General features: G+C 40.7%; 1 protein-coding gene across 1 annotated transcript in view; it reads left to right on the forward strand.

Moving 5' to 3' along the window:
• WDR17 (WD repeat domain 17) overlaps nucleotides 1-27,860 on the forward strand; it is a 53,241-nt gene that overhangs the window by 17,588 nt on the left and 7,793 nt on the right. Inside the window, exons 5-26 of the mRNA XM_054203952.1 lie at nucleotides 200-451; nucleotides 1,176-1,298; nucleotides 1,644-1,831; nucleotides 3,083-3,251; nucleotides 5,256-5,347; nucleotides 6,499-6,581; nucleotides 8,081-8,167; nucleotides 9,358-9,522; nucleotides 11,578-11,780; nucleotides 11,902-12,051; nucleotides 12,158-12,288; nucleotides 13,811-13,936; nucleotides 16,175-16,330; nucleotides 16,633-16,697; nucleotides 17,096-17,228; nucleotides 19,614-19,705; nucleotides 20,621-20,720; nucleotides 21,918-22,057; nucleotides 25,258-25,278; nucleotides 26,282-26,393; nucleotides 27,415-27,556; nucleotides 27,647-27,749. Of these exons, the coding sequence (XP_054059927.1) occupies nucleotides 200-451; nucleotides 1,176-1,298; nucleotides 1,644-1,831; nucleotides 3,083-3,251; nucleotides 5,256-5,347; nucleotides 6,499-6,581; nucleotides 8,081-8,167; nucleotides 9,358-9,522; nucleotides 11,578-11,780; nucleotides 11,902-12,051; nucleotides 12,158-12,288; nucleotides 13,811-13,936; nucleotides 16,175-16,330; nucleotides 16,633-16,697; nucleotides 17,096-17,228; nucleotides 19,614-19,705; nucleotides 20,621-20,720; nucleotides 21,918-22,057; nucleotides 25,258-25,278; nucleotides 26,282-26,393; nucleotides 27,415-27,556; nucleotides 27,647-27,749 (2,833 nt within the window). The remainder of the gene's footprint in view (nucleotides 1-199; nucleotides 452-1,175; nucleotides 1,299-1,643; nucleotides 1,832-3,082; nucleotides 3,252-5,255; nucleotides 5,348-6,498; nucleotides 6,582-8,080; nucleotides 8,168-9,357; nucleotides 9,523-11,577; nucleotides 11,781-11,901; nucleotides 12,052-12,157; nucleotides 12,289-13,810; nucleotides 13,937-16,174; nucleotides 16,331-16,632; nucleotides 16,698-17,095; nucleotides 17,229-19,613; nucleotides 19,706-20,620; nucleotides 20,721-21,917; nucleotides 22,058-25,257; nucleotides 25,279-26,281; nucleotides 26,394-27,414; nucleotides 27,557-27,646; nucleotides 27,750-27,860) is intronic.

The raw sequence follows: 27,860 nt of genomic DNA on the forward strand, positions 1-27,860 counted from the left end.
AAGTTGGATCTGATGGAGCCAGAACTACTTGAAGTCGATTATTGCAAAGCCAACTTCATTCATTTCAGTAGTGCGGGGAGTAGAGCAGGCTACGAAAAATGTCAAGGAGAGACAAAAATGATGGTTGCAAACCTTGTAACTATTGAAAGGATAGACTTGATTTCATTTTGAAATAATCTCTTTTTTTGTGCTCCTAAAGGTTCTAAAAATCAGAAACATGTCTTAAGACCTGAGTCTCTGGAAGGAACGGATGAAGAGGATCCAGTCACAGCGCTGGAGTGGGACCCTTTGTCAACCGACTACCTTCTGGTTGCCAATTTACACAACGGCATTCGACTGGTGGATTCGGAGTCGCTGTCCTGTATCACAACTTTTAATTTTCCCAGCGCGGCGGCGTCTGTTCAGTGTTTGGCCTGGGTTTCTAGTGCGCCTGGAATGTTTATAACTGGAGGTGAGCCTTTTCTTTCCTGATTTATGCAAAAGTAATAAATATAGGCCTGGGTCTTCCAAATTGAGACCTCAAGTTTGATCTTTCTTTTTCCTTATCATTTCTACAAATAGAAGCATGCTTGCATTGTACAAAAAAAAATACATTAAACTGTAAAAAAGAACAGAAAACTACTGAGCAGTTTGTACTTATTTTGTATTTGTTGGGTACATAAACAAGTGACTTTAAACTATTTTTTAATACGAAATAATATTTTCCTCATGCACACTTTAGCAACAAATATGAGAGTTACCTTGGGAATAGGAATAAAATAAAATAAAGCACTTCTTGCTCCCCAGCTTTTCTTTCTCTATTTTTAGAAGGATTTTTTTTAAAAAATGACGGTATTTCTTGTCTCTTTTCTACACCAAGGACGTTAGTGCCTCAGATTGAAGAACTAATGAATACGGAAAGTGAGACACTGAGAATATTTTATAATGAGAGAGCTTCCATAGAGTTTATCTAATGAAGTTTAAATAACTAATGCTAATACATACCGTTGTTAATGGTGATACTACCATGGAGATGACAGTGCCTGCTTATAAAATTCTTCTTAGGATTCAAAGTTTAATTCATCGTTGCATTTTTGTTTAAATCAGCCCTTAAACTGCATACCTCTGTGTTCAGTAAAAACAGAATAACAAATCAAAAAAATAAATGGTTTTGTCTGTTTTTTTTTAAACCTCAGATTCTCAGGTTGGCGTGTTACGTGTTTGGAATGTTTCCCGTACAACACCTATAGATAATTTTAAATTGAAGAAAACTGGTTTCCATGGTTTGCATGTGCTAAGTTCTCCTCCGAAGAAAAAGCGTAAGTGTAATTTTTATTGTCATTCCTTGCAATGGCTGCAAGTAAAGAGAATCTTGGTTGTGATTCTTGTTCTGGCTGAGTCGATCTCCGTACGTTGGTGGCGGCTCTGTAGGTCTTCTTTAAACTTAGTACCCTCTGGTGCCAGGGCCGGGGCAAACCTGTAAAGCATCGAGCACTTGACAAGGTCCTTCTTCAGCAGGGAAGGCTTCATTCAGGAATTCTCCATTTCTTTTGGTTTTAATCTCATTGGAATACAAAGCATTTCACTCTTTATAATTGCTACTTCTTATTAAGTGGGAAAAAAATAATTTTACACGTTTATATCTTTTCCTTTGTTTTTTTCAGCATGTTCACCACAGCATCCTACGAAAAATCACCACACATCCTCGACGAGCGAGGCTGTTCCTCCTCCAACTCTAACCCCAAACCAAGCCTTTTCTCTCCCTCCTGGTCACGCTGTCTGTTGCTTCATGGATGGGGGAGTGGGGCTTTATGACATGGGAGCCAAAAAGTGGGATTTCCTCAGAGATTTGGTACGTTTCACCTCCATCTTTAGAATGAGAGTTTATTTGGCTTATACACTTTCTTCTAACAGTGAAAAAAAGGGAGAATGAAGTCTTCGCAGCACTGTAAATTAATTCTGTCATTAAAGAGAGTCTTGAAATTGTAGGAAACAAAATGAGAGTTCTGAAGTTGAAAGTAACTCTTTATTGCAAAAGACTGAATCCTGTTAGAAGTATTCTGGCAGTTTTCATCCAGACATAAAAATAGAAAATAAAGATGTTGGGGTTTTTTAACTGAAATTTTAACTTGATGGCCTTCTCAGAAGTACTATCTGTACGGTTTTCTGTAATCCAGAATAAAAGTTCTAGTCAAATCGGAGAGGAAAGTACATGCAACTCGGATAGTGAGGTCATTCAGTTTAAAATGAGAAAGAGCGAATTAGTAAACCTTCTTTGCAGCGGAAATTCAAAACTGGGTTTATCACATGTTAGGTGAGCCTCTTCTTCACCGGGCTTTTGGTTGTTCTTGACGATTTTTCTCTTTTCCTCTTTCCCCATTCACTTTTCATTGGAAAAAACGTGACTAATTTCCTGCTGTACTCCCACACCTGTTGGAATAAAGGCTGCAGTTGGTGCTCGTTTTCCATTTTTAATGGTTTTGGTCCTGTAAAGAAATGGAGGCTTAAAAAAATTCTTACGTATTATCTGTTTTTCATGTGTGTGTCAAGTTAAATTCTACAAATGCGTGTCGTAGAAAACAAGCGCTTGACATGTGAAATTTCTAATGGATTGAAGTTTAAACTGCAATAGAGCATGGACTGTATTTAAAACATAGAAAAATTAGCGGAATACTAGAAAATTTGTAGAACGTGATCAACATGCAAAGCTTTATTTTTTCATTCAGATACTTTTTGCCTAAAAGGCAAAATTATTTCTTTTTTTAAATTTTTTTTTTCTTTGATTTTTTTTAGCTTAATATTTTAAATTCTGTTTATTAGCAACTCGGTTCCAATGGAAAATGCTAACAAATCCCCGGCATTGCATTACCCTGTTGTTTCAGCGCAGAATTTTTCTGTCTTTAGTAATGATCTATGAAAGGGAGGAGCGTTATAGCCCAAGCTATTTTATGCCGTTTAATTTTCACTGATGAGCCAGGTTTTTTAGAACTCATAATTGATCTGACAGGTTATAAGACAATGTATTTTAGAGTTTGATCTAGAGTTGGACTTCTGAAAAAAATCAAATGTAATAAAAATGGATTAAATATTTGTTTCATTTAAGGGACATGTTGAGACCATCTTTGATTGCAAATTCAAACCTGATAACCCTGATCTTCTTGCTACAGCTTCATTTGATGGCACAATAAAAGTTTGGGACATAAATACTTTAACAGCGGTTTACACATCTCCTGGTAATGAGGGGGTTATTTATTCCATTTCTTGGGCTCCAGGTAAGAATATTTTGTTTTGGGTCTAAATGGGTTTTGAATTAGCATTGACTAGCAGCAATTTGTGTTATAAAAGGTTTAGATGGAAATGTATCTCGGGAGGTTTAAACATAACTATTATCTGTGAAGCCTGTAGAATCCAGTGCTTCAGACCTTGTTGAGGGTTACCCTTACGAGGAACGATCTCGGTATTTCATACCGAGACAGAATGGAGGGAGGAAAATCTCCGGAGCCTTTCAGCATTACGTTACGCAGATGATGAAAAGACCTTCCTTGCATGGGAAGCAGCTGATTAAAGGACTTCACATTCTATTTTGTGCTGAAGAAGTGGAATATACGCATTTAGTTCTTTCTCTTCCTTCTTTGTGTAGGATTCTCATTACTGAAGAGCTCTGCTTTTACTCTGTTCGAATAGGGAGTCCCTTTTCTGCAAAGCGTCTACTTTTTTGTACAGAAATCACTGAAATGAGTTGGAAATCTTCTTAAAACTTTTCTGCAGCCCGCTTAGGGAAACCTGGGAGTGCCTTTCTGATAGGTGGTGGTGTCAGTAGTTGATGATAGGTCGGCTTTCTTTTTGTCTTTTAGTTCTTTGGACAGCAGATGCAATTTTAAATAAGTCTAAATAATTCAGCTCACTGCTTTTCTCTCCCATGCTTCCGAAACTCTAAGAAATAATAGCTGACAGGAAAAAATCTTGTGATAGGAAGCTTAATGTAGCTTGCATGTGTGAAATGAATGTGCACTTTTTTCATTTCCGAGAGTCTCTTGCACCTCGTTCCTCTTCACATATAATTTGTCTTGCTGTATGGAAATTACGGCAGTATCAAATACGGCGTTTTCTTTTCTGTTACTTTGTTTTGAAATTTAAATTCAGTTTGTAGTAGTATCTCACATTGAGAGAACACTTTATTCACTGGGGGGTGCTTTTCAAGTCTTATATTATGATATTTATTATTTTTTTAAGTAAATTTAAGCTAATTGGAAGCACGTGCTTCAACTTCAGTTCCTTATCATCCTGTCCAAAGTTCCTGTCCATCCCAGACAGAACGTTTCCTGCTTCTTTCCTAAACCTTATTCCTAGAGAGCTCTTCTCCACCTTGTAGTATAGTATATTTTCATTCCTAACATATAATCCAATGCATGCCACCGTTTGTGTTTGGTCTCAAAAGACCTTTGAACATAGTGATTAATCTTTTTTTTCCCTGTCGTTCTCCTGCCTGAATCTCTCTCCATCTTACACATCTACCTTTCTAGACAACTCCTGCAGAGATTGCATTTTCCGCCTCTGAAGTGTGGTATAAAATAACAGGCAGAACTTTTATATAAATGTGCCGTATAGGTATTTAGGAAAAGTACAGCTACGTTGGGATAGAGGGGCACTGTGGTGAGGAGAAGGAATTTGGTGGCTTTGGGATTAGGCCCGAATTCAGTTCTCAGGTTCTGACTATGGAGTCGTATATTCAGATTTTCCATCCTGTTGAGTGTGGTTACGGGTTCAGGTACGTTCTTGATGGGCTTAGGTGCTGCAGTGCTGCAAGATTAAGGAAACAAAGCAGTGTTATATGTTCTGGTGCATTCTTCCCGATTTGTCTTAGTGCATAGGGAACTTCAAAAGAAAATGCTCTAGTTACTACAACTTTAAGCTCGAAGCATTGAGATTGTATCTGTTTTTCAGTTTGAGTCCTATGCATCCTGGACGTTATTTTCTTGTCACCTTAACTGCAAGACCTTCAGCGGGCACTGAGAATACTTTTTGCAACAATACAACTTTTATTTTGCCCTTTCCTCAAAATAGAAATGTAGAAAAGCAGGTCAGACTTTTGTGGAAATTGATATTTGTGACTTAGTATCAAATACTGGCCTTAAACTATGAAAAACTCCTGTTTATGTGCCATTGATGTCTTCTCTTTCTATTAAATTTCTTGAATTTAAAGTAAAAGCATATTAGTCAAACAATGTTGTGATCTTATATTTATTGTGAGATCTTACAAATATCTTTCTCTAAAGGAGATCTGAACTGCATAGCAGGGGCAACATCCAGAAACGGTGGCTTCATCTGGGATGTCCCAAAAGGCAAAATGATAACCAGGTTCAGTGAGGTAAGATGTGATCACGTCGTTTTTTCTCTGTATGAAATGCAAGTTAGTCGTTCCCTCTAGCGTCAATGAATAAAGATAGGGTCTACGTTCATATGGTTTTTTTAATATAAAAATCTATGGAAAGAATTATATAGCTGCCAGTTTATCTCTGCGAGAGAAGTATTTTTACTTCCCCAGGCTGGGTTTGTGAAACGAGAAGGATGAAGCACCAGATGGTCTCCATTATCTTAAAACTGGTTCTGTAGAGATACGCAGCAAAAGCATAGCCTACTCTTTCTTGAACGTGTAAATGTATATGGAGGTATAGACTTTAAACTGGGTATCAAAATGTAAAATGATGTTCTGTATTTTCAAACTTAAGGCCCAGAACAAAAATTTCATTCTAGACCAATACAGCTCCATTTGGCAGCACACCAAACAGGATGCCGTATTGAGAATCTCGCCCTGTGTTACCTGAAATCTGTGCAGGCATTTGCGAGTCCTGGAACAGCAGCAAAATTGTTACTGGCAGAAGGAGCTATTTAATACTGTGTTGTAGTATTCTATTCTGGTTTGTGTATTCTCAGTATATAGCTGTAATCTTCAGATTATACCGGCAAAATTAACTGTGGCATCTGCATCCGAGGACAAAGGATGCTCTTTAAGAGGACAGAGGTGGGGGGTGGGCAGAAAACAAATACACGTACATACATTCGGGAATTCCTGAGTTCTAACACTCAGAAGATTTGCACTTGTGCTACTAAACATCTTCTCTCAAACACTCACCCTGATACACTGGAGTTTTCACATACCACAATTATTCATGGCCAGTGACTTTGTTACTCCCAGCAGGAGCTAACCTCTGTTCGGGCTGGAGTCCATATAGTTACGGGTTGCTCATTCTTCAACTTAACCCGGTTTTGTCCCTGGGATCCTGGAGAATATGGCAATTTTACTGGCTCTTCTCAGTCCCAATTTTTTGGACTTGGATTCTCAAATATCCCAGCTATATTGGGGGGACTCGTTATAATGTGGTTTTTTTACAAGTGTACTTTACTGGGAGAAAAGGGCTGAAGCCCATAGGAGAATAAAATAAAAAAAGGTGAGTCAATAGATGAGAGAAAAAAGGGGTGAATTATTTCTTATTGATAGGTATTTTGCATTTTTTGAAGCATGGAAAGAATGGAATCTTCTGCATTGCCTGGAGTCATAAAGATTCCAAAAGAATAGCAACCTGCAGCGGTGATGGATTTTGGTGAGTGTTATTGGAAGAAAAAAAATAAAATTTCTAATGCACTTCTCAAGTCAGTAAACTTTGACAGTACTATCAGTGATTAATTTTAATACTGTTCTTATTGGCCAAAACTTGAATTATATTAATCTCCTGTACTTGTTAGGATATATCTTTCATGATTTAAAAAATAATTATAAAGGGAATGTTTGCAAAAGCAATTGTGTCTAAGACACTCTGATAGTGAAACTGAAAACTGATTTTTATTCAGCCAAGAATATCCTTCTAGGTTTCTTATCTGTAGATATGGAGGACACTTCTCAAAAGCTGTCCCACTTCACTTCTCTTTGTTTTTTAAACTTTCTTAAAGTTTGTTATTTCAAGGTGTAGCAATCGCTATTTTAGACCAAAGTAATTGCAATCGTACTATTACAGGACTATAATAGCTTTTTTGTAAAAACTTGCAAATGTCCATTGAGAACATTTTTGTACGTGTTTCATTACATTTTAAAATCTCTGTTCGTTCTTTTCCTTTGCAACCCATGTAATTTCAGCTCAAACATAACAAAAGCATGAAATTTAGGAAAAAAAAAAAAAATCAACTTTTTTTTTTCTTTTAAACCCCCCAAAAAATATATTTGTACCTTAAAGCTACAATTTAGATCACAGAATCACAGAATCTTCATGGTTGGAAAGGACCTTTGAGATCATCGAGTCCAACCAAACAACCTACAATCTCTGCCACTAGAGCATGCCCTGAAGTGCCACATCTGGACATTTCTTAAACACCTCTAGGGATGGTGACTCAACCCCCTCCCTGGGCAGGCTGTTCCAGTGCCTGACCACTCTTGCAGTAAAGTAATTCCTCCTAATATCTAACCTAAACCTCCCCTGCCGCAGCTTCAGACCATTTCCTCTGGTCCTGTCATTATTCCCCTGGGAGAAGAGGCCAACCCCCACCTCTCTGCACCCTCCTTTCAGGGAGTTGTAGAGGGCAATGAGGTCTCCCCTCAGCCTCCTCTTCTCCAAGCTAAACATGCCCAGCTCCCTCAGCCTCTCCTCATATGCCCTGGTCTCCAGACCCCTCCCCAGCCTGGTCGCTCTCCTCTGGACACGCTCCAGCACCTCAATGTCCCTCTTGTACAGAGGGGCCCAGAACTGAACACAGCACTCGAGGTGAGGCCTCACCAGTGCCCAGTACAGAGGCACCATCGCTTCCCTGCTCCTGCTGGCCACGCTGGCAGGATTTTGGGCTCTGTGGATCCTTTCAGGGAGGGAAGTACCACCATGGACATCTTTACAGCACCTCTGAAGGAACAGGGACCTTAAATTAAAGTCCAATTAAATTTTGGTTGGGAAACAGATAGTTAGCCTTGTAGTTGGGGGGCTGTAGGAATAAAGATGTCTCCTTTCTGTATACTTTTTTTGCTATCTGACTTATTTGCACAGAATCAAACTTGACTTTTGGATAACCTGCTCGGGATCCTTTTTTCCTCCTAATATTCCATTGTAATTGATTTCAGTATTATTCGAACCATCGACGGCAAGGTTCTTCACAAGTATAAACATCCAGCTGCTGTGTTTGGCTGTGATTGGAGTCAAAACAACAAGTAAGTCAAAATTAACCCAAAGAATTTATAATATTTACTATTTAAATTTATTACCAATAAAATAACACACAGTTATTTAGAATATATTTACTATTATATTAGAGCACTGAAATTGTCTGTGTATTCCTCTGTATTCCCAATAGTGTATTTCATTGCCCAGCACATTAATGTGTTGAGTAGGACAAGGACAACTTCACTTTCATGGAATCATGGAATTTTTCCAAGTTGGAAGGGACCTCTAGAGATCATCCAGTCCAACTCCCCTGCTAAAGCAGGATTGCCCAGAGCACATCACTCAGGGCTGCATCCAGGCGGGTCTGGAAAGTCTCCGGAGAAGGGACTCCACACCCTCCCTGGGCAGCTTTTTCCAGTGTCACCCTCACCGTAAAGAAGTTTTTCCTCATGTTTGATCAGAACTTCCTATGTTCCAACTTGTGCCCATTACCCTCGTCCTGTCACTGGGAACCACTGAAAAGAGTCTGGCTCCATCCTCCTTAAACCCACCCTTTAGATACTTGTAAACATTAATGAGGTCTCCCCTCAGCCTTCTCTTCTCCAGGCTAAAGAGTCCCAGCTCTTTCAGCCTTTCCTCATAAGGGGAATGCTCCAATCCCTCCATCATCTTCATTGCCCTTCGCTGGACTCTCTCCAGCAGTTCCCTGTCTCTCTTGAACTGGGGAGCCCAGAACTGGACACAGTACTCCAGTTGTGGCCTCACCAGTGCAGAGTAGAAGAGGAGAATGACGTCCCTTGACCCGCTGGCCACACTCTTCAGATTGATGGGAGAAGAAAATAATTCTCTGGCTGAGTGTATTTTTCCCCCCTTATATACAGACATTCAATACCAGGAAAGGGGGGTTTAGATTGGCTTCTTTTTAATGACTGATAAGCTGAATATATAACAGGCAACTAAATACAGGGTGATATATGTCAATTTTGGAGGTAATTCCTAATAACAACACGAGAACTTTTTGTCAAAAAAATAATTATACAGTAATTAAATCTATTAATAGTTGTGTTGGGTGCTTGGTGAAACTCTAGTGCAAATACTATTCCCTGTTTCAACTAATGGATCTTTATTAGGGTTTTTTTTTCTGATTTTATTGGGTTATCAATAAATACCTCCTAAAGACACATAAGTACTTTTGATGATCCCAGTGACTGAGGATTTTACTCTTTTTATTTTGCAGAGATATGATAGCCACTGGTTGTGAGGATAAAAATGTTCGTGTCTACTATTTGGCAACCAGCTCGGATCAGCCACTGAAAGTTTTTTCAGGACATACTGCAAAGGTGTTTCATGTGCGGTGGTCTCCCCTGAGAGAAGGAATCCTCTGCAGTGGCTCTGATGATGGGTGCGTATTTCTGAACTATCAGAAAACAAACCTTGAGCAGAACTATTAGACAAACCTAAGGTTTTTAGTTGTGCTGGCACCTTCAAAAATCCTGTGAATAATATAATAATCTAAAAATTCTGCCTTGTTCAGATTTAGGCTGTAGCTTTGCTGTTAGCTTTAATATAGTATTTAGGCAGCAGGATAAAATTATCTAAAATTGTCACAAGTGCTGCAGCAATGCAACTTTCCAAATGTTTTCCCAAGGGTAGAGTCAGTGACTGATACCCGTTACTCCCAGGAACGATACGAGGAGGATACCACGTGCTTACCTTATGTCTAAAGATAGGGGTGCAAGAGCTGCTCCTACTTGATGTTTTTCACCAGCATGGTCATATGGAATCTGTGGACATTTTTAATGGGTGCTAGGTACTTCTGTTTTGTTGGCTTTGACATTTTTTGAGGGAGAGCGCATCGGTCTAATGAGATACTCTGATTTTATTACCGATCATGGCTATGTAGTAAGTCTGGATTACAGAGGGATTTCCAGAATACAGTCACCGTTTCACTTTGAGGGAAGGGGATCGTTGAATAACTTAGACCCAGGTAAAACAGAAAGTAAACAATCTTTTGAGTTCATCATACTTGGTAACGTTCTTGTTCGTAGTCAAACTCAGAACTATTTCAGATGACCTGTTTAGCACCTGTGCTTATACAGTACATAGGAACGGTATGCAAGGGTCACACGTGAGCACATATTGCTGTAGAACAATAGATATGTAAATATATAAAATGGTCTTCTAACCTACGTATTCTATTTTGCGATGCAAGGCCCATCAAATAGCCCCATTGCAGCATTGGGGAAACATTGGTAAATATATTGAACAGCACTGGGCCTCGGATTGAACCCTGAGGAACGCCGCTGGTGACCGGGCGTCAGCCAGGTGTAGCCCCATTCACTACAACCCTTTGAGATCTGTCCTTCAGCCAGTTCTTCACCCAGTGCACAGTGAACCCGCTCATCCCACAGTTGGACAACTTGTCCAGATGGATGCTGAGAGGGATCATATCAACAGCTTTACTAAAATTCAGAAAAATCTACTGCCTTCCCTGCACCCACTAGGCAGGTGGCCTTATCATAGAAGGAGATCAAATTAGTTAAAGAGGACTTTCCCTTTGTGAACCCATGTTGACTGAACCTGATGATTGTATTATTCTTTAAATGCCTTTCAACGGTACCCAGTATGAAGGGTCTCTTCAGTCTGGAAAAAAGATGACTGAGGGGGGACCTTATCAACACTTAGGAATCCTTAAAGGGTGGGTGTAGGAGGATGGGGCCAGGCTCTTTTCAGGGGGACTGGGCAAGAGGTAACGGGCACAAATTGACCATGGGAAGTTCCATCTCAACATGAGGAGGAACTTCTTTCCTGTGAGGGTGGCAGAGCCCTGGCACAGGCTGCCCAGAGAGGTGGTGGAGTCTCCGTCTCTGGAGACGTTCCAAACCCACCTGGACGCATTCCTGTGCCACCTGCTCTGGGTGACCCTGCTCTGGCAGGGGTGGGACTGGGTGATCTCCAGAGGTCCCTTCCAACCCTATGATTCTATGATCTTCTCCTTGTTTTTTCCAGGAACTGAGGTTAGACTAACAGGTCTGTAGTTTCCTGGGTCAGTTAGAGGGCTGTTACAGCCATAGCAAAGATAGATCTTACAGTTTTGATTTGTTTTTCTTCCATTTTTTCCCCTTGAGAGTCCTAACAGCCAAATGTATTACACACACAAGCATATGCATGAACTTCTTTTGTCTCCCTGACACGTAAGATAATGCTGCATGTGAGATTTTGAAAGACTATGTGGTGGGTGGAACAGTTTCTTACTGTGATGAACTGTCTTTGGTGTATTTTGTACCCATCCTAAACATGAAGGGCATTGGCTCCAACCTCTCCTGTTACATCTTCTATAAACATATTGCAAATAAACATCCTGGTAAATTTGAGGCTTAGAATCTTGCTGAAGTAGAGAGATAATCATATTTCAGTTGGTGATTTGATGGACACGGGTCTTTTTATCCTGTTGCAGTACTGTTCGAATATGGGATTATACACAGGATGCCTGTATAAATGTTCTTAGTGGACACACAGCTCCAGTACGGGGATTGATGTGGAATCCTGAAATTCCCTACCTTCTAGTGTCCGGCAGTTGGGACTATACGATTCGAGTCTGGGACACAAGAGACGGAACATGTTTGGACACAGTTTATGATCATGGCGCAGACGTATATGGTAATTTTTTAAAATTTTGCTTTATTTCTGTATTGAAAGACATTTTAAAATGTTTTAAAATTTATAAAATAATTTAATCAAACTGGTTATTGACTACATTTTTAAATGTCCTTTCTACTAGGATTAACGTGTCATCCTAGTCGTCCGTTTACTATGGCGTCTTGCTCTCGGGACTCCACTGTGAGACTCTGGTCATTGTCACCTCTTATAAACCCCCTCCAAATAAATATCTTGGTAGATAGATGTTGGGATGAGATTATCGGTAATACAGGTAAGTAAATTGTATATATACTGGTGTTTTAATTTTCTGTATGTTCATATACTTTTTTTTTTCTTTATTTTTTAAATTTTCATGTATAAATCTTTGTTTGTGTTAGATCGCGCGGTGGAATCCGGGGCTCCTCCTTTGCTGTGTGGTAAAGTTTCCAGGGATATTAAACAAGAAGTGGAAAAATTGACAGGAAATCCTCGAGGAAAAAAACTAAGGTGGTTTTCCGAATGCTTTTCAGTAAGTATTCTGCAAATTTAAGGATGTCGTCAGTGTGCATGAATTTCTCTTCTGAAGTCAGTCTCCACAGCTGCAATTTCTTTCTTCTCTACTGTTTTTTTTCTCCCCTTTTTAAAGGGAGCTCAGAAAATACACAGAAATCAATTCTATCTCTTAACAGTTCTGCATGTAAAAATGTCCACGACTGAATTGTTTGTCAGTTGCGAACACCAATTTTTCACGAAGTGAAATAGGTGGGATATTTTAATTTTCCATGGTAAAAGTTTGACTTGGCAAGAACTTTCTATTGAAGAAAATGAAAAGATGTGTTTTATGAAACTACACTGGAGTTTTTCATTTCAATCCATCAAAGGGACACCCCCACTTCCGATAAGGTTTGAACTGCCCAAGTGTCGGTGCCAAAACTGCTGTATTTCCTTCTAGGAGCTGTAGATCTGGGTGACCCTCACCCCAGTATCCACCCATTGCACAGTAATATTTCCTATAAATCACTGCAGCCCCTCTGTGCAGTTGAGTTAAAAATACAAACTGCTGGGTCCCTGTGAGTGCTTACCTGCAGAGGAGCTGAACTTCAGGTTGAACAAGGACAAAAATGACCTGGAACTCCAGCTTGTGTCGAGCACTGGTGTAATTTAAGTCAATACGCTGATCTACAAAGACCTCATTCATTGAAAAGATTTGGTTTGATTTCTAGATAAATCGAAGTGTGTGATTCAACGATGCTGAAACAATATTCCTCAGTTACAGATCTTGACATTTTCTGGGTTATTAAAACTATATTTTTAGGGAATTCCTTGTTTTACAGAAGTTATACATTCTGATGTCCCACGTTGATTTGAGACTAGACTTTTCTAAGAACAAAAACTTCTTTGGATCAGCTGTGTTCGGTGCTTTTTGAGTGCCGAAAACAAAGTGTTGTGCTTAAATTATGGGGAGTCAAGTAAGAGCTTTAAGAGACTGTGAAAAAGAGGAAATAGTCTTTTTTTCATCTGTAGGATCTTCTGCTTTTTACCAGCTCAGAACTAATTGAACTTCTAAACCTGTAATCCTGTTAGTCTTAGAAAAGCTCCTTCAGGTCAAAGGTTTAATGATTAATATATATTTTTTAAGCTTTTAATTACTCACTCTCTACTGGACCTCATTCAATGTTAAAGCATTGTCCTAGTTCTATGGAAGGATTGATTCAAATGTTAGACCAATAAAAATGCTTACAATTTCTTTAAAAAAAAAAATAATGAAAAAACGCCTTGATGATCTGCACATTGGTGGTGCTGGGGGACATGGGTTAGTGGTGGTTTTGTCAGAGTCAGGTTGATGGTTGGACACGATGATCTGAAAGGTCCCTTCCAACCGAGGCAATCCTATGATTCTACGTCTTCATAGTAAAGCTTCTAATCTTGAAATGGGCTGAAATTGTATTTCTTGGAGTTGACTGACAAAGGTTTTCCAATGTCTTTGTAAGTTCAAGTTTCTCCCTTGAACACGGCTGTAATACAACTCTCTTCTTCCCTAACAATTTCAGCCTCCAGGAGGCAGCAAAAATTTATGGGATTTAGTTGCTGTGATAAAAGGACAGGATGACAGTTTGCTTCCACAAAACTACTGCAAAGGAATCATGCATATGAAACATCTCATCAGATTTAGAATGGTAAGTGAAGCATAAACGGTATGTGAAAGCGGTTGTTAATCCACGTAGTATTCCACTCTTTAAAAATAACGTTTAATGCTTTACAAAAGGGTCACAATTTATTTCATGCCCAAAGGTGTTTGTGCTCTGTCGGTTCTCTGAACAGCAGCAGCTAGCGAAGTCTGCGTGAGTGTGCACGTACTCAGTGTTCAAATGCTAAGTTACGACTTTTAACTACAAAAGCAGCTTTCAGAATAATGAAAAGAAATCGCAAAGCAAGCACCACTACAGCTTGAGCTACGAACCGAGTTTGTCTTCCCTATTTTATATACTGTACTTTTATATGCAGTAAAATCAAATTATTTGGTTGGGTAAACGTGAAGTTTGTAGTTCTGTTCAGATGCAGGGACAAGGGAATTCATGTCTGAAGGTGGAGCGGGGTCGGCAGAATCCTGCTCTCTGGAGGAAGGAGTGGACAAACAAGAACATTCATGCAGATCCGCAGCTGAAGGGCGACTCGGATGTGAATGTGAAAGTCAAGTGCTAGAACACAAATTTATTAGTAGCTGCATATACGAGTATGCAGCCAGACATACAGTAGATGGTTCTGCCGGGGACTCCTTAGGGGGATCCTAAGGGATCCCATACTCTAGTGACAGGCTTGGAAATAGAGAAAAGAGATGTGTTGGTAGGTCAGGAGCTGCCTGACTCCCCCTGCCACCCCCAGGGCTAGACACTGCCAGCTCTTTGCCCCATCCCTGCAGGGGTTCAAGGCCAGGTTGGACGGGGCTTGGAGCAACCTGGGCTGGTGGGAGGTGTCCCTGCCCAGGGCAGGGGGTGGCACTGGGTGGGCTTTAAGGTCCCTTCCAACCCAAACCATTCTGTGACTCTGTGATCAGCTGGGTTGCTGCTGCGGGTTATTTTGCAAAATCAAACTCTTAAAGAGTGTCCTACATACTTTATGACTCTTAAGCGGTGGAAGTTTTTTATTGGTGATTTTAACTCTGATAATAGCTGCTGCTCTACTAATATTATGAAGCTCGAAGTGTGTGTCCGTGTGTCCAAACCCCAGTTTTCTCAGCCAGTTAGCCCGAGGAGAAGAAACTCATTCTTGACTCCTGCAGCGCAAGCAGTCTGTTTATCGTGTAACGTGATTTCATGCATTTATAACTCGGGTGCCCTAGGATAACTGCAGTAATTGCTGAGCATTCTGTGGATTAAGTGTTCCCGTTAATTAAAAGCATTTTGTCCTCTTTTTGATGGCTCAGAATCTTGCTTGAGAGCGTTAAGAGAAAGCAGGGGTAGGGCGATGCTGGCTGCTTGTGTGTTGGCTGCCAATACCGTTTTTTCCCAGGATGGAGCAGGGACGTAGAGCAAGTGTATTTTTCTGTTTCTAGCAGAGAGGATACTTTGGAGACTTCAGCATGAAAATGATGAAAAAGACAGAGGTGCCAAGTAAAAAAGTAACATAGTTTGTTTTAAAAAAAACAGATCCTTTGCCTTTCCCAGCAGCTGCCGTTGGTCTACATTGGTTTGGTTTGGTGGAGAAAGTTCAAAGTCTGTTCTCCATCCTCCAGACGTGGCACTGCAAAGCTATGAACAGCCAAACGCCATCTCATGTGCATTGACGATAGAGTTAAACGGAGAATTCTTGAGATGTGAAGTGAAACTAATATAAAAAATTGCAGTGGTTGGGAATATAAATAATTTATTGCTCATGTCGTTAATGGGGTGCAACAAATCAGGACACAGGTTGAGCCTACTGTCTTTATTCCTTATTTAGACACCATTATAATGGCAAAAGGTACAATTTCCAGCTCTGTATGCTTTATGTTCACAAATATTTTCTTGAAATTTCAAAAATAACGAGGTTTTTTATGATGTCCATCTGGGTGAATTACTATTACATATAAGAAAATGGTTGAGAATAAAAATATATGAAAAAAGATTGAAGGAAGATAACCGAGGAAAATGTGTATGTGTAACAAAGCACTAACACAGTTACCTTAACAATATAAATACTTCTCTGTAATCTCACTGTAAACTCTTCTAATTAGTTCACCGTAATCTCATTGTAATCTCTTCTCTTCCAATTATCCTTTCCTCAAAAGGATTTTTTCTTAAATGATAGCCTTTATATTCCATTGTAATGTTTGTACCTCATTCTTAAGAGAACTTGTTTTCATCACAGAAAACTGTACTCTTTTTTTTTTTCCTCATTTTTACTTTTTTTAAACCTTTTTTTTCCCCCCTCCTCAGTCCAAGGCACAAGAACTGACAACAGTAAAAATGTCCAAGTTTGGAGGCGGTATTGGTGCGCCAAGCAAAGAGGAGAGGCTTAAAGAAGCTGCAGAAATACATTTAAGATTAGGACAAATTCAACGATACTGTGAACTAATGGTAGAACTTGGAGAGGTAACGTATCAGAACATTACTGAAAAACAATAAAATGTGAAGGTTTCTGAAAACCAGCTACCCTAGCAAAGGTTGAGTAGCAACAAAATGGGTCATAAGTCCAGAAAAGAGTAATCTTGCTCCAATTATATTATTTTTAACGTATTCAGTCTAATGCGTAGCTCATTCCTTATTTAACCTCTGGACAAATTTCTTTTTAATGGAAAAATTCTTTTTAATGGAAGAAACATGAAAATCGTTAAAAATACAGCTGTTTCTCAAAATAAATTGATCGGGTTAAATGTATTGCTGCTTTCTTCCAGTGGGACAAAGCTCTCTCCGTTGCACCTGGTGTCTCGATGAAATACTGGAGGAAGTTAATGCAAAGGTAAAAAATATAAAATCATATAAAAATGTGATGCTGTTTTGTCCATAAAAGGACGCAGACAAGTGGGAGGGATGGATACTAATATCAGTTGTGCTTGGCTTTGGCTACAGGTTCTAGTGATGTTCCTTTTTGTTCAGTAAGCTTTGGGGTGGGACCGTTGGGGTTTTCAACACTGATCTTGTGTACAGGAATCCAGTTAAACGGAGCATAAATTGCTGGTTTAACTGGAAACTCCTTAGTGCAGTAGCCACAGTTTGCAAGTCTCTGAGATCTGGAAAGGCAGATGGGTTTCAGTGAACTTTATGTGGCTTCATCTAGCCCCTGTTCTGTAGAGATAAGTTTAATGATCAGTTATGCATGTAGATCTTTCTTGTTTATTTATTCATTTGTTTAATTAGGAGAGCTGATCAGTTAATTCAGGAAGAAAACGATGATGTCATCCCATACTGCATAGCTATCGGAGATGTGAAGAAACTAGTTTCTTTCTTTACGTCAAGAGGCCAGCTTAAAGAGGCTCTGCTTGTTGCACAGGTATTGTTAGGTCTAACCGTGGGAGATGTATTTAGCTATTCGTTTCTAACCCTGAAGATGACAAACATATTTAAAAGGCTACCTCCATTCATTTTTGCAAATGGCTAAATAATCATACCCTGCTCTTTATTTGTGTATTCTATTGGCCAGTTTTTACGCAGAAATCATTAAAAGGTTTCTCATGCTTACAGATTTTAAGCCTGACTCTTCTAAATTGCAATCAAATGCCCATAATGAAAACTGACATATTTGGTTTTGGTTGAAGTAGAAAATTAACCTGATTTTCAGCAGTCAGTATTGCCCTTGATGTCTAAGACACGCAGGATTTCTCTCGCATTTCTACTGAGGTCCTGGGTATAGTACTTTCCGTAAAATCTTTGGGTGAAACTGCTCAACTGCAGCAGTAATCGATACAGGAAATCAAACTTTTAAAACGAATGCAAAAAATGGTACAAGAAATTACCAGAAGTACGTGTGTCCCTTCTGCTTCCTAATGTAAACACAAGTTAAAGGGTGCCCAAAACATGCGAGACCTGATACTTTGTTCCACTCTTTCTCAACACTCCTGTATTCTTTTTGAGTAATTTCTACATACTTAATATAATTTGTTAAATAAACTGGCAAGATTTGTCCCTGGTGCATTCTCTCGTGCCTACCTGTCCTTGAACGTTCAATTGCCTCAGAGGGAAGAACTTCAATAAGGTGCTTGAATTTGTCCTTTAGAAATTGTCTGTCTGCATGTTGTTCTTCTAATAGTAGCTGAATAGTGCACAGAATGGAACTTTGGAGTATGCCTAAATTTAACAAGTTATAATGTTTGAACCTTAAAGGCTTGGAAAGATCGTCATTTTCCTTGAAAGAGCGCCATTGTAGAGGTTGCTTTTATTCCAATTCATAGAATAGTCTTTGTCTCAAAGGTTTAATCAGATAATACGTAGCAACAAAATAATAGGACTTTTTTTGACTTTTAACCAAGCCCTGAGTTTTAATGTTGTTACCCGAACTACACCTTAAAACTCGTGAACGACTTTCCTTTTAACACACACCGATCTCTTCTCATTTAATGTTAGAAATAATTTATTGCCAGATACGAAAAAGGTTCAGCTGATGACACTGTATAAACCATTTCCAGATGTACCTACTGGGACGTGTGTCTACATAGTTCATAGAATCATAGAATCGCCTCGGTTGAAAGGGGCCTTTCAGATCATCTAGTCCAACCATCAACCTAACCCTGACAGAAGCCATCGCTAAACCACATCTCCAAGCACTATGTCTACCCAGCTTTCCTTCAATCACAGCCACTCACTCCTAGGGGTGTAAAAATCAAGGTTGTAGCCGTCACTGTCCATTTTAAGTGTATTCAAATGCTGGAGAAATCCTGTACAAATTCATAGGAGGGAAGAGGTCTCGTGCTTTGGTAGAGGTTCTCATATGGCTGGCTACAACTAGGCTCAGATTTAGCTGTGAGTAAGTTCATTGGTTTCAACATTTCCTTTGCTTTAGAAAGATTTTTAGAGATCTTAGATTATTTTTTGTGGTTGAAGTTCAACAAGACCAAGTGCAAGGTCCTACACTTGGGTTGGGACAATCCTCGTTACCAATACAGGTTGGGGGATGACATGATAGAGAGCAGCCCTGCGAAAAAGGACTTGGGGGTGGATGAAAAGCTGGATGTGAGCAGGCAATGTGCACTTGCAGCCCAGAAGGCCAATTGCATCCTGGGCTGCATCAAAAGGACCGTGTCCAGCAGATCCAGAGAGGTGATTCTCCCCCTCTACTCTGCTCTGGTGGGACCCCACCTGCAGTACTGTGTCCAGCTCTGGAGCCCTCAGCACAAGAAGGACATGGACCTGTTGGAGCGGGTCCAGAGGATGCCACAAAGATGATCCGCGGGCTGGAGCCCCTCTGCTGTGAGGACAGGCTGAGAGAGTTCGGGTTGTTCAGCCTGGAGAAGAGAAGGCTCTGGGGAGATCTTATAGCGGCCTTTCAGCACCTGAAGGGGGCCTACAGGAAGGATGGGGAGGGGCTGTTTGCAAGGGCATGTAGCGACAGGACAAGGGGCAATGGTTTAAACTAGAGCAGGGCAGGTTTAGATGGGACCTTAGGAAGACGTTCTTTACACTGAGGGTGGTGAGACACTGGCCCAGGTTGCCCAGAGAGGGGGTGGAGGCCCCATCCCTGGAGACATTCAAGGCCAGGCTGGATGAGGCTCTGAGCGACCTGATCTAGTTGAAGATGTCCCTGCTGACTGCAGGGGGTTGGACTAGATGGCCTTTAGAGGTCCCTTCCAACCCAACACAGTCTATGATTCTATGAAAAATCACATTTCATTTTCATTATGGCTGGTGCATTAATTAATCCATTTTTTTTATTCACATCTAGGCAGCTTGTGAGGGCAATATACAAATGTCACCGCTTTCTACAGCAACTGGATCTTCAAGTCCTGGTGCAAACAATACAGATGATTATAATGAGTAAGTTGTTCTAGTTTATATCTAAAGCCTCATTTTTGTGCAGAATGTAAAGTTGTCAAGGGAGATAAACCTTATCTGTTTAATTTGGCATCAGCAACATAGAATTCAACGACAAAATATTACATCTTCTAGTACTGAGTTGATAGAGTCACTAAGTGGTGCTACACTGAATAATTCCGCTGTTGTGCTGCCTCCTAGCACCAAATGGATTTTTCATATGTATATGTTATAATTATAAATATCCTTTTCATTTGCTTGATCTTTAAGGTGCGTTCCTACGTACTAAAATATGTTTAAATATGTGGCACATGAACTTAGAACTTTTGGTAAGTAGAGTAAGGTTTAGCATTAACAAGTATCTGTGAGACCTTATATTTTATAGATCGTCTCCTCCTGGAGCTTCCCAGTTTATTGCCGGTGAAGTTCTGACAATGTGCACTAATGGCCACGTTTTCATTGTGTGCGCCCATAAAAGAAACCCTGCGTCTCTCCTTGTTTAGAACAGTGCTCAAAAACCTAAATCAAGTGATTTAGTGATATGTGTAGTAACAAAAGCAGCTTGGAGGCTGTGGTGTTACTTCATTTACATGTGCAGCTTTTGAGCAATTAGAGATATTTATGCAGAGTTCACAAGTACAGGATAAAAACCCAAAGATTTGATTGTTCTTCTGTCAGTCTGAAGAGACTTTTCCATACTGAAGTGGATTTTGACAAACTGATCCACCTGAATATCCCCCAACATAAGTAGTGGATGAAGTCCAAACTGCATTTTGAAAGCTAGCGGTGTTGTTATCTGTAAGTCAAATAGAGGGATTTTAGGGTACAGAAGCAAATGTGGTGACTCGTATATAAAACAAGAACCGAAGAACTCCAAGCTTGAAGGGACCTTGCAGAATTCATGTTTTGGTGTTGCAGGCTCCTGCACAAGGTCAGTAAGGAACTGGCAGAATGGTATTTCCAGGATGGCCATGCAGTGCTTGCAGCGTGTTGCCATCTGGCTGTTGAAAATATAGAGGTAATTATTATTATTTTTTTAATATTTAACTATGGAAGGGCCATCATTGACTTCCCTTTTACACCTCCACATGTTAACTGGTTTTTAAAATGTATGTACGACATTCTAAAATGCATTCCTTAGACTTGGTATTTGCTTTGTGTATGTTTATATAGAGAGTTTGATCCTTACAATATTGAAGTTAGTAGCAAAACTCCCTTAATTCTATCAAATTCAAGATTTCTGTCATGCACGGATAGTAGTATGTTATTATTTAATTGTGTTTTCATATATATAGTATCTTGTTGTATCAGAAAATATAAGGTGCCTGAGTACCTTACATATGCACGTAATTATTGCTGTTGATGGTGACTCAAAAGACCCATCAGAACTGGGACTTCATTGTGCCACAAAGGACGTAATCTCTCCCTTGTAGAATTCCCCGTCTAAATGGTGAAGTAAAAATGAAAAAACCCTACCCCTCAGCGCAAGAATAGGGCTGAGATGTAAGAAACATTTCATTAGGCTTTCTTTTTTTTTTTTGTAGTTTGACAAATTGTTTCTTTTCCTCTTTCTCTCTGCATTTTGTTGTTGACCCAACATATTTTTCCTCCTCTATCCCCTGAAATAAGTAAAATTCCACCTTAATGAGCTGTTCTGAGGGAAAGCAATAATCAGTTAATTCAGTATTTCAAAATAGACATGTTTGAAGTTGTTGCGTATTCTCTTCCTGTTTAATATTCTGCTATCCCTGTCAAAACTCCAGTTGCCCAGAGAGGGTAAGAATGGGAGACCCCTTCCTGGCCTGGGTTTTTGGTTGGTTTTTTGTGTCTCCGTTTGGGTTTTGGGTTTTTTTTTTTGTTTCCTTTCATCAAAAGAGAGGGGAAATACACACTCTGAAAGCTCGTGTCCTTACTTAAGACTAGAAGGAATTGCTATCTATCATGCTTTTTACTGTAGGTATTATCTCTTTGGTTGAATAAAGGAAGATTGTGCTAAAGGAAATCTATTTGGTTATTTAAAAACTGATTAACACATGGTGCGCAATTACTGACTCATTCAAGAGACCCAAGTTCATACATAAAGTAGCTTTAATTAATGCATATTTTGTCCTTCTGTAAAAAAAAACAATCTCATAAATGAATGTCTTATGCTCAACATGGTGAATCCCCAGAAATGCTTGTGTGCCTTAATGCTATAATTTTTTCGTTGAGCAAGCTTGCGATGGCAGCCCTGATTCGTGGAAATGAGCTGGAGTTGGCAATCAGTGTGGGTACTGTCTTAGGAGAAAGTGCAGCACAAGCAACACACTATGCCCTAGAATTACTAGCAAGAAAATGTATGACAGTAACAACATGGTAAGAATTTCTTAATCCAAAGAAGATTTTTTTTTTTTAATTTTTTTTTTTCTTCCCCCTGACAAAACGATAAAGGTGTTTCATTCTGAGACTTACAGACACCAAACCACCGTGGGCAGGTAGAATAAGAATTGCCGTATTAGACCTTTAAAGCACCAGGCGTGCGAATGTACCGCTTTAATCTCAGAATACCTGATGGCGGCATTGCAAATGAGGGACGAGTCGTTGTCAAACAGAGTATGAAACCTGCTGAAAAACCCCAGATACTTGGGCAATAGTGGCATAATAAATCCTAGCCGGTACGGGGTAAAAATGGCTGATTCGCACTAAGTAAGGCTAGAATTGAATTCTGAAGTCAAAAGGAACAGAAGCTTAAGTAAGATCTGTGAAGGGATTTTTGAGCACTTGCTGGAAAAATGTACCTGCTGAAAGGCTGAGGAATTATTTTATACCAGTATTGGGAATACAAGACAGCTGACAAGATTTAAGGAGGAAACAAGATTAATTCTGCAGGAGTGGGTCATTCCTCTGTTGCAGGCGGCGGAAGCTTTCTCTCTGCTATATATTCTTTTCCTCCTTGCAGTAGTTTTACTTTGAAGGATACGTTTTGGTCTAGTTTTCATCTACCAGTGAAAAGCAGGAAATCACGCTAAGGTCTATTTGGCAGCTGTACAGGTGTTTTGGAATTAACATTTCATAGAAAACATCTGCTTCAACAAATACTGGAATTAAGCATCAGTTTTTCTGCTACGGTTGGTATTTGCTTAAGCATCCAGAGGGAGACTGAGAGAAACCCAGTGGAAGCCCTCCCTGCAGAGCATTTAGCCTGCCCTAGACGATGAAGCACTGGAGAAAACGATAAAATAAGAAATGGATGACTTGCTGCTGTGGCTTTGCAATGATTTAGCACGTCTGCATTGCACCAGTTCTAACAGGGTTGTTTTCGCAACTCTGTCTGCAGCTTATGAAGTCTCTGAAGCTCTTTCTCTGACCTCCCTGCCTTCATTGTGAAGGGTGATTTTTAAATAGCCTCTGATAGGAAGCACTGGACATGGAGTTAAGAAAAACCACTGTATATTAGTGCAGGATCGTGCTCAGGGGTTGGGGCAGCTCCCGGTATCAGCACAGGCTGGGGGATGAAGGGACGGAGAGCAGCCCTGCTGAGAAGGACTTCATGTTAGTGGATGAGAAGCTGGATGTGCCCCAGCAATGTGCTCTTGGAGCCCAGAAACCCCCCGCAGCCTGGGCTGCATCCCCAGCAGCGTGGGCAGCAGGGCGAGGGGGGGATTCTGCCCCTCTGCTCTGCTCGGGGGAGACCCCCCTGCAGTGCTGCCTCCAGCGCTGGGGCACCAACAGCAGAAGGACACGGAGCTGTTGGAGCGGGGCCAGAGGAGGCCCCGGAGATGCTGGGAGGGCTGGAGCCCCTCTGCTGTGAGGACAGGCTGAGAGAGCTGGGGGGGTTCAGCCTGGAGAAGAGAAGGCTCCGGGGAGACCTTAGAGCAGCTTTCTGGTATCTGAAGGTCACCGACAAGAAAGCTGGGGAGGGATGTTTTACAAGGGCATGTAGTGATAGGAAGAGGGGGAATGGCTTCAAACCGAAACAGAGGAGATTTAGGTTAGATATCAGGAAGAAATTCTTGGCTGTGAGGGTGGTGAGCCCCTGGCCCAGGGTGCCCAGAGAAGCTGTGGCTGCCCCATCCCTGGAGGGGTTCAAGGCCAGGTTGGACGGGGCTTGGAGCAACCTGGGCTGGTGGGAGGTGTCCCTGCCCAGGGCAGGGGGTGGCACTGGGTGGGCTTTAAGGTCCCTTCCCACCCAAACTGTGATTATATGATTCTGTTTTTCCCAGTTCCATAACAAAAGCTAGTTCTGATGTCATTGCTGTACCAAGTGTTTATGATAGCACGGCATTTATGTGCATGTACATAAAACTCCTGCAAACTTAGGGCAGGTGTGCACTGAAGTCTACATGGATATACGTGGTAGAATTTCAGATTGGTGTCGTGTGTATTGCCCAAGTATCCACCCGGGTTTGTCAGTGGGTTTCATGTGCTGCACCTGGTCCAGCGACACCCTGCAATCCTGGACTCTGGTCTGCAGCCACTACGGAACATTTTTCTGTTCTGTAGGAAAAGATCAGAGATTCATGAATCTCTTCGTATTTTGGAGTAAAGAGATACTGGCACAGCATAGTTCCCCTTGGTCCACTCCAAGTACGGGGAAGCTGGAGTTCAAGGGCGTCTGATATTTGCCCTTTTGGGGCTTACTGGTTGTTTCGCTTGGAGATACCCATCAATTGGAAACACTTCAGTTGTAGAGACACGCTTAATTGTAGACACCTCAAGGAATACCGAAAGCGCCTTGATGGGTTAGTAATGAAATCAGTTATGGGAATGTATTTTGGTGTTTGGTTGTGGGTTTTTTTGGGGGGGTGTATATTTTTCATTTTATTTTATTTTTTAGCAGTGCTCTAAAATACAAAATCCAAACAAAAAAAGTCAAAACTAAACGTTTGTGCCCTTCCCCATCTTTCCAAATCTACAGCCTTGGGAAAATGCGCGAGTCTTTAAGACGACCGTTTTCATTTTATTTGTGTTTAGCACCTCAATACTGCTCAAAGCACCCTTCTGCTGCTCAGGCGGCTCGTGGTATTTTACTTGAGATACCGAATCCTGCCCATGCGGACTCAGCCACCTGCTGTTATGCTTTATACCGCCAGTGTTTTTTCAGTTTAATTCTTAAAAAAAAAAGCATTCCAGGTAACACAATTAGTGGGCCGTTATATGAGGGCCGTGGATTTTTTTTAAATAAGCATTCGATTTCAGTATTTTGGCTGAGCAATTTCTAATCCCTTTTGAAAACGTTTTAAATTGCCCGTGCAGATGAGTGCGTGTGAGTAGCTGATCTTGAAAATAGTTTAAGAACTTGTGAAATACACTACATTCTGAAGGAGCCTTTCTGTATCTTGGAAAAGTGGCTCTTGCATGGTAATGGTGTAGCAAATTTTCCAAAGGCCTTTTGGCCATCAGCTGCTTTTGGTTGTCAAAAGGCTTTTTTGGTTATTTTTGTTAAACGAAGTCGGTTAAACTGACCCTTAGATCTGCTGTTGTAGTTTAATTATTTTTCTGTTAGATTTTTCCTGTGTAAAGTAAGAATACAAAGCAAAGTTTTGTTCATTACTGTTTCAATGTCTCCCTTTTAGCTTTCCATCACTTGGATACAGGTATTTCGCTTGTTTATGGAGAGAGTTGAAAAGCGTGTGACTTTACTAATGCCAAAAATAAGCTTAAACTAAGTGTTCTAAGTTATTAATTGTGATCAATACTTGGAAGTGGGCTGGAAAGCAGCTGCAGATGTTGGACAGTAGCTCACCTAAATATTTTTAAGCCAAGGACCCCATTCGGAAAATCCAGCAGGAGTTTTTGCCTTACACAGGGGCAAGTCAGTCTTGGGGGTGACAGGAGAAATGACGCCTGCGTGAATAGAAGAGTCACGGAACAACCAGAATAATCTGTTATTAAAAAAAGCTATAATTGAATAATTGTTTCAAAATAGTTTATTAATATTTACACGTGTTCCCTCCAGCTGCTTGTTGTGTTGAGGGGGTAACAAATGGTAAAAAGTTAGGAATATTTCAAGAAACGTCAGCTTGTTAAAACTCAGTTTTCCTTTCAGAAGGATGAAAATAGGCATCGTGTTCTTTTTTTTTTGTATAATCTCTCTTTTGTAATGTGGCAGAAGCAGTAGCCGTTCAGAAGCCGAGAGGTGCTTTTGAGGCATGTTTTATGCTGCCATGGAGCTCTAGAAGCCTGGAAGTTTGAGGAAGGTTTCGTGACCCAGGGCCACGCTAACGTCTTCCCTTCTTTCAAACTGGAGAGAGGTTCTACTCTCCCTTCCCATCCCTGCTGGCGTATCCTTCCATCTCGCTTTGAGGTGGCTCCGATGCTTGAGGAACGCACAGCCATTTCATTCAACCAGCTAAAGCAACACAAAATTACCACCTGAATTCCAAAAAAAAAAAAGATGACTAGATTAAGCCTCATTTATTGCACCAAACTAGAGCCTGAGGTGGCTTCTCTTTGTCATGGTCTGGGACGTGCTCTTCTCTAGGAATAGTATTTTTTTCAGTAAACCCTTTGTTATAAAAGGAATGTAAAAGAGAAAACCGAGTTTCCTTCTCTTACAAACCAGCAGGAGTAACTACACGTCATCTTTTGTTTGTGCAGGGATTTAGCAGCTGATCTTCTCATGATGATTCCTGATAATAAACTGCAGTTAGTGAAGCTATGTGCTTTCTATCCTGGATGTGCAGCAGAAATAAATGACCTGCATGAAAAGGTACAGTGAGAAAGAATTTGCCTGAACCCTAACAAGGGGTTTTGTATTGATTTATTTACTAATTTCAGAAAATTTAAGGCCAAATACATCTGTAGGATGAATGTGTCACTAGCAGTCTTATATGTTACCTGTCCTTTTTTATTCTTTTAGTTGTCATTGATTTTATTTTCAGCGTTGCACAAGAAAAACTTCAGTTCTTGAATTCTGCTCTGCGTGTAGTCTTACATGGGTTACTTCTGAAGTAGCTCATGGTCTTCTGAATTACCTACCAGTGTGACTTATAACCTCCTCATCACTGACGTGCGGCCTAATCGTGTCTTGGCAGATCACCTTTCTGTCCGATCCTGGATTATTTTACATCTCATGTCTGTAACCTCCTTAAATCCCCCCCCCTTCCTCTTCAGCAGCAGAAGGGGCTCCACCAGCTCCTCAATGTTCAGCTCAGGCTATTAAGCAGTAGTAAAACCTTCACAAAAACTTTAGCAATGGAAACTGATGCTGCTTAAATTCTTCCATAGAGAGTTTGATCTTACTGCTGACAAGCTGAGAGAGTTGGGAGGGTTCAGCCTGGAGAAGAGAAGGCTCTGGGGAGACCTTCCAGCCCCTTCCAGTCCCTAAAGGGGCTCCAGGAAAGCTGGGGAGGGACTCTGGAGCAGGGAGGGGAGCCGTGGGACGAGGGGGAATGGCTTCAGACTGGAAGAGGGGAGACTGAGATGAGATCTGAGGCAGAAATTCTTGGCTGTGAGGGCGGTGAGCCCCTGGCCCAGGGTGCCCAGAGAAGCTGTGGCTGCCCCATCCCTGGAGGGGTTCAAGGCCAGGTTGGACGGGGCTTGGAGCAACCTGGGCTGGTGGGAGGTGTCCCTGCCCAGGGCAGGGTGTGGCACCGGGTGGGCTTTAAGGTCCATTCCAACCTAAATTATTCTGTGATTCTATGATTATGTACAAACTTCAGTATTTCTTGGCACCCTACAGAATTGTTTGAACCTTACAATAATTCTTCGGCAAAATCTTTGTTTTCCAGTGTAATCTTCCCGATGTAGAAGAATGTCTGCGATTGGCAGAGACAGTTCAGGCAGATGGGGACATATTCGAAACTATAAAGTTCTATCTGTTGAGCACAGAACCTGAAAAGGCTCTCCCTATCGGCATTCAGCACGTGAAAGGTGGGTGCTCGGAGGAGGAAACCTTTTAAAGCGTAAGTCCTTGGCGTGACTTGCCTCTTGAGACCTTTTTTCTTTCTGTTTTTTCAACAGAACAACTCTGTGGCTCAGATTGGACTTTAGATTCAGTCTGTCCCTATCTTGATCTTCTAAGTTACATACGCACTGAACGATTAGTGTTGCATAAATGCAGTGAGTGAGTACATTTCCCTTCCTTATAAAAGTGGGAGTTTCATTAAAGGAAACTTTTGGAATTAAAAAAAATTTAGGTGTGTGCTGTTAGTATCACTTTTTTTGTTTACCGGAA

The sequence above is a fragment of the Rissa tridactyla genome, chromosome 5 (genome assembly GCF_028500815.1).
Source record: "Rissa tridactyla isolate bRisTri1 chromosome 5, bRisTri1.patW.cur.20221130, whole genome shotgun sequence".
Lineage (NCBI taxonomy): Eukaryota > Metazoa > Chordata > Aves > Charadriiformes > Laridae > Rissa > Rissa tridactyla.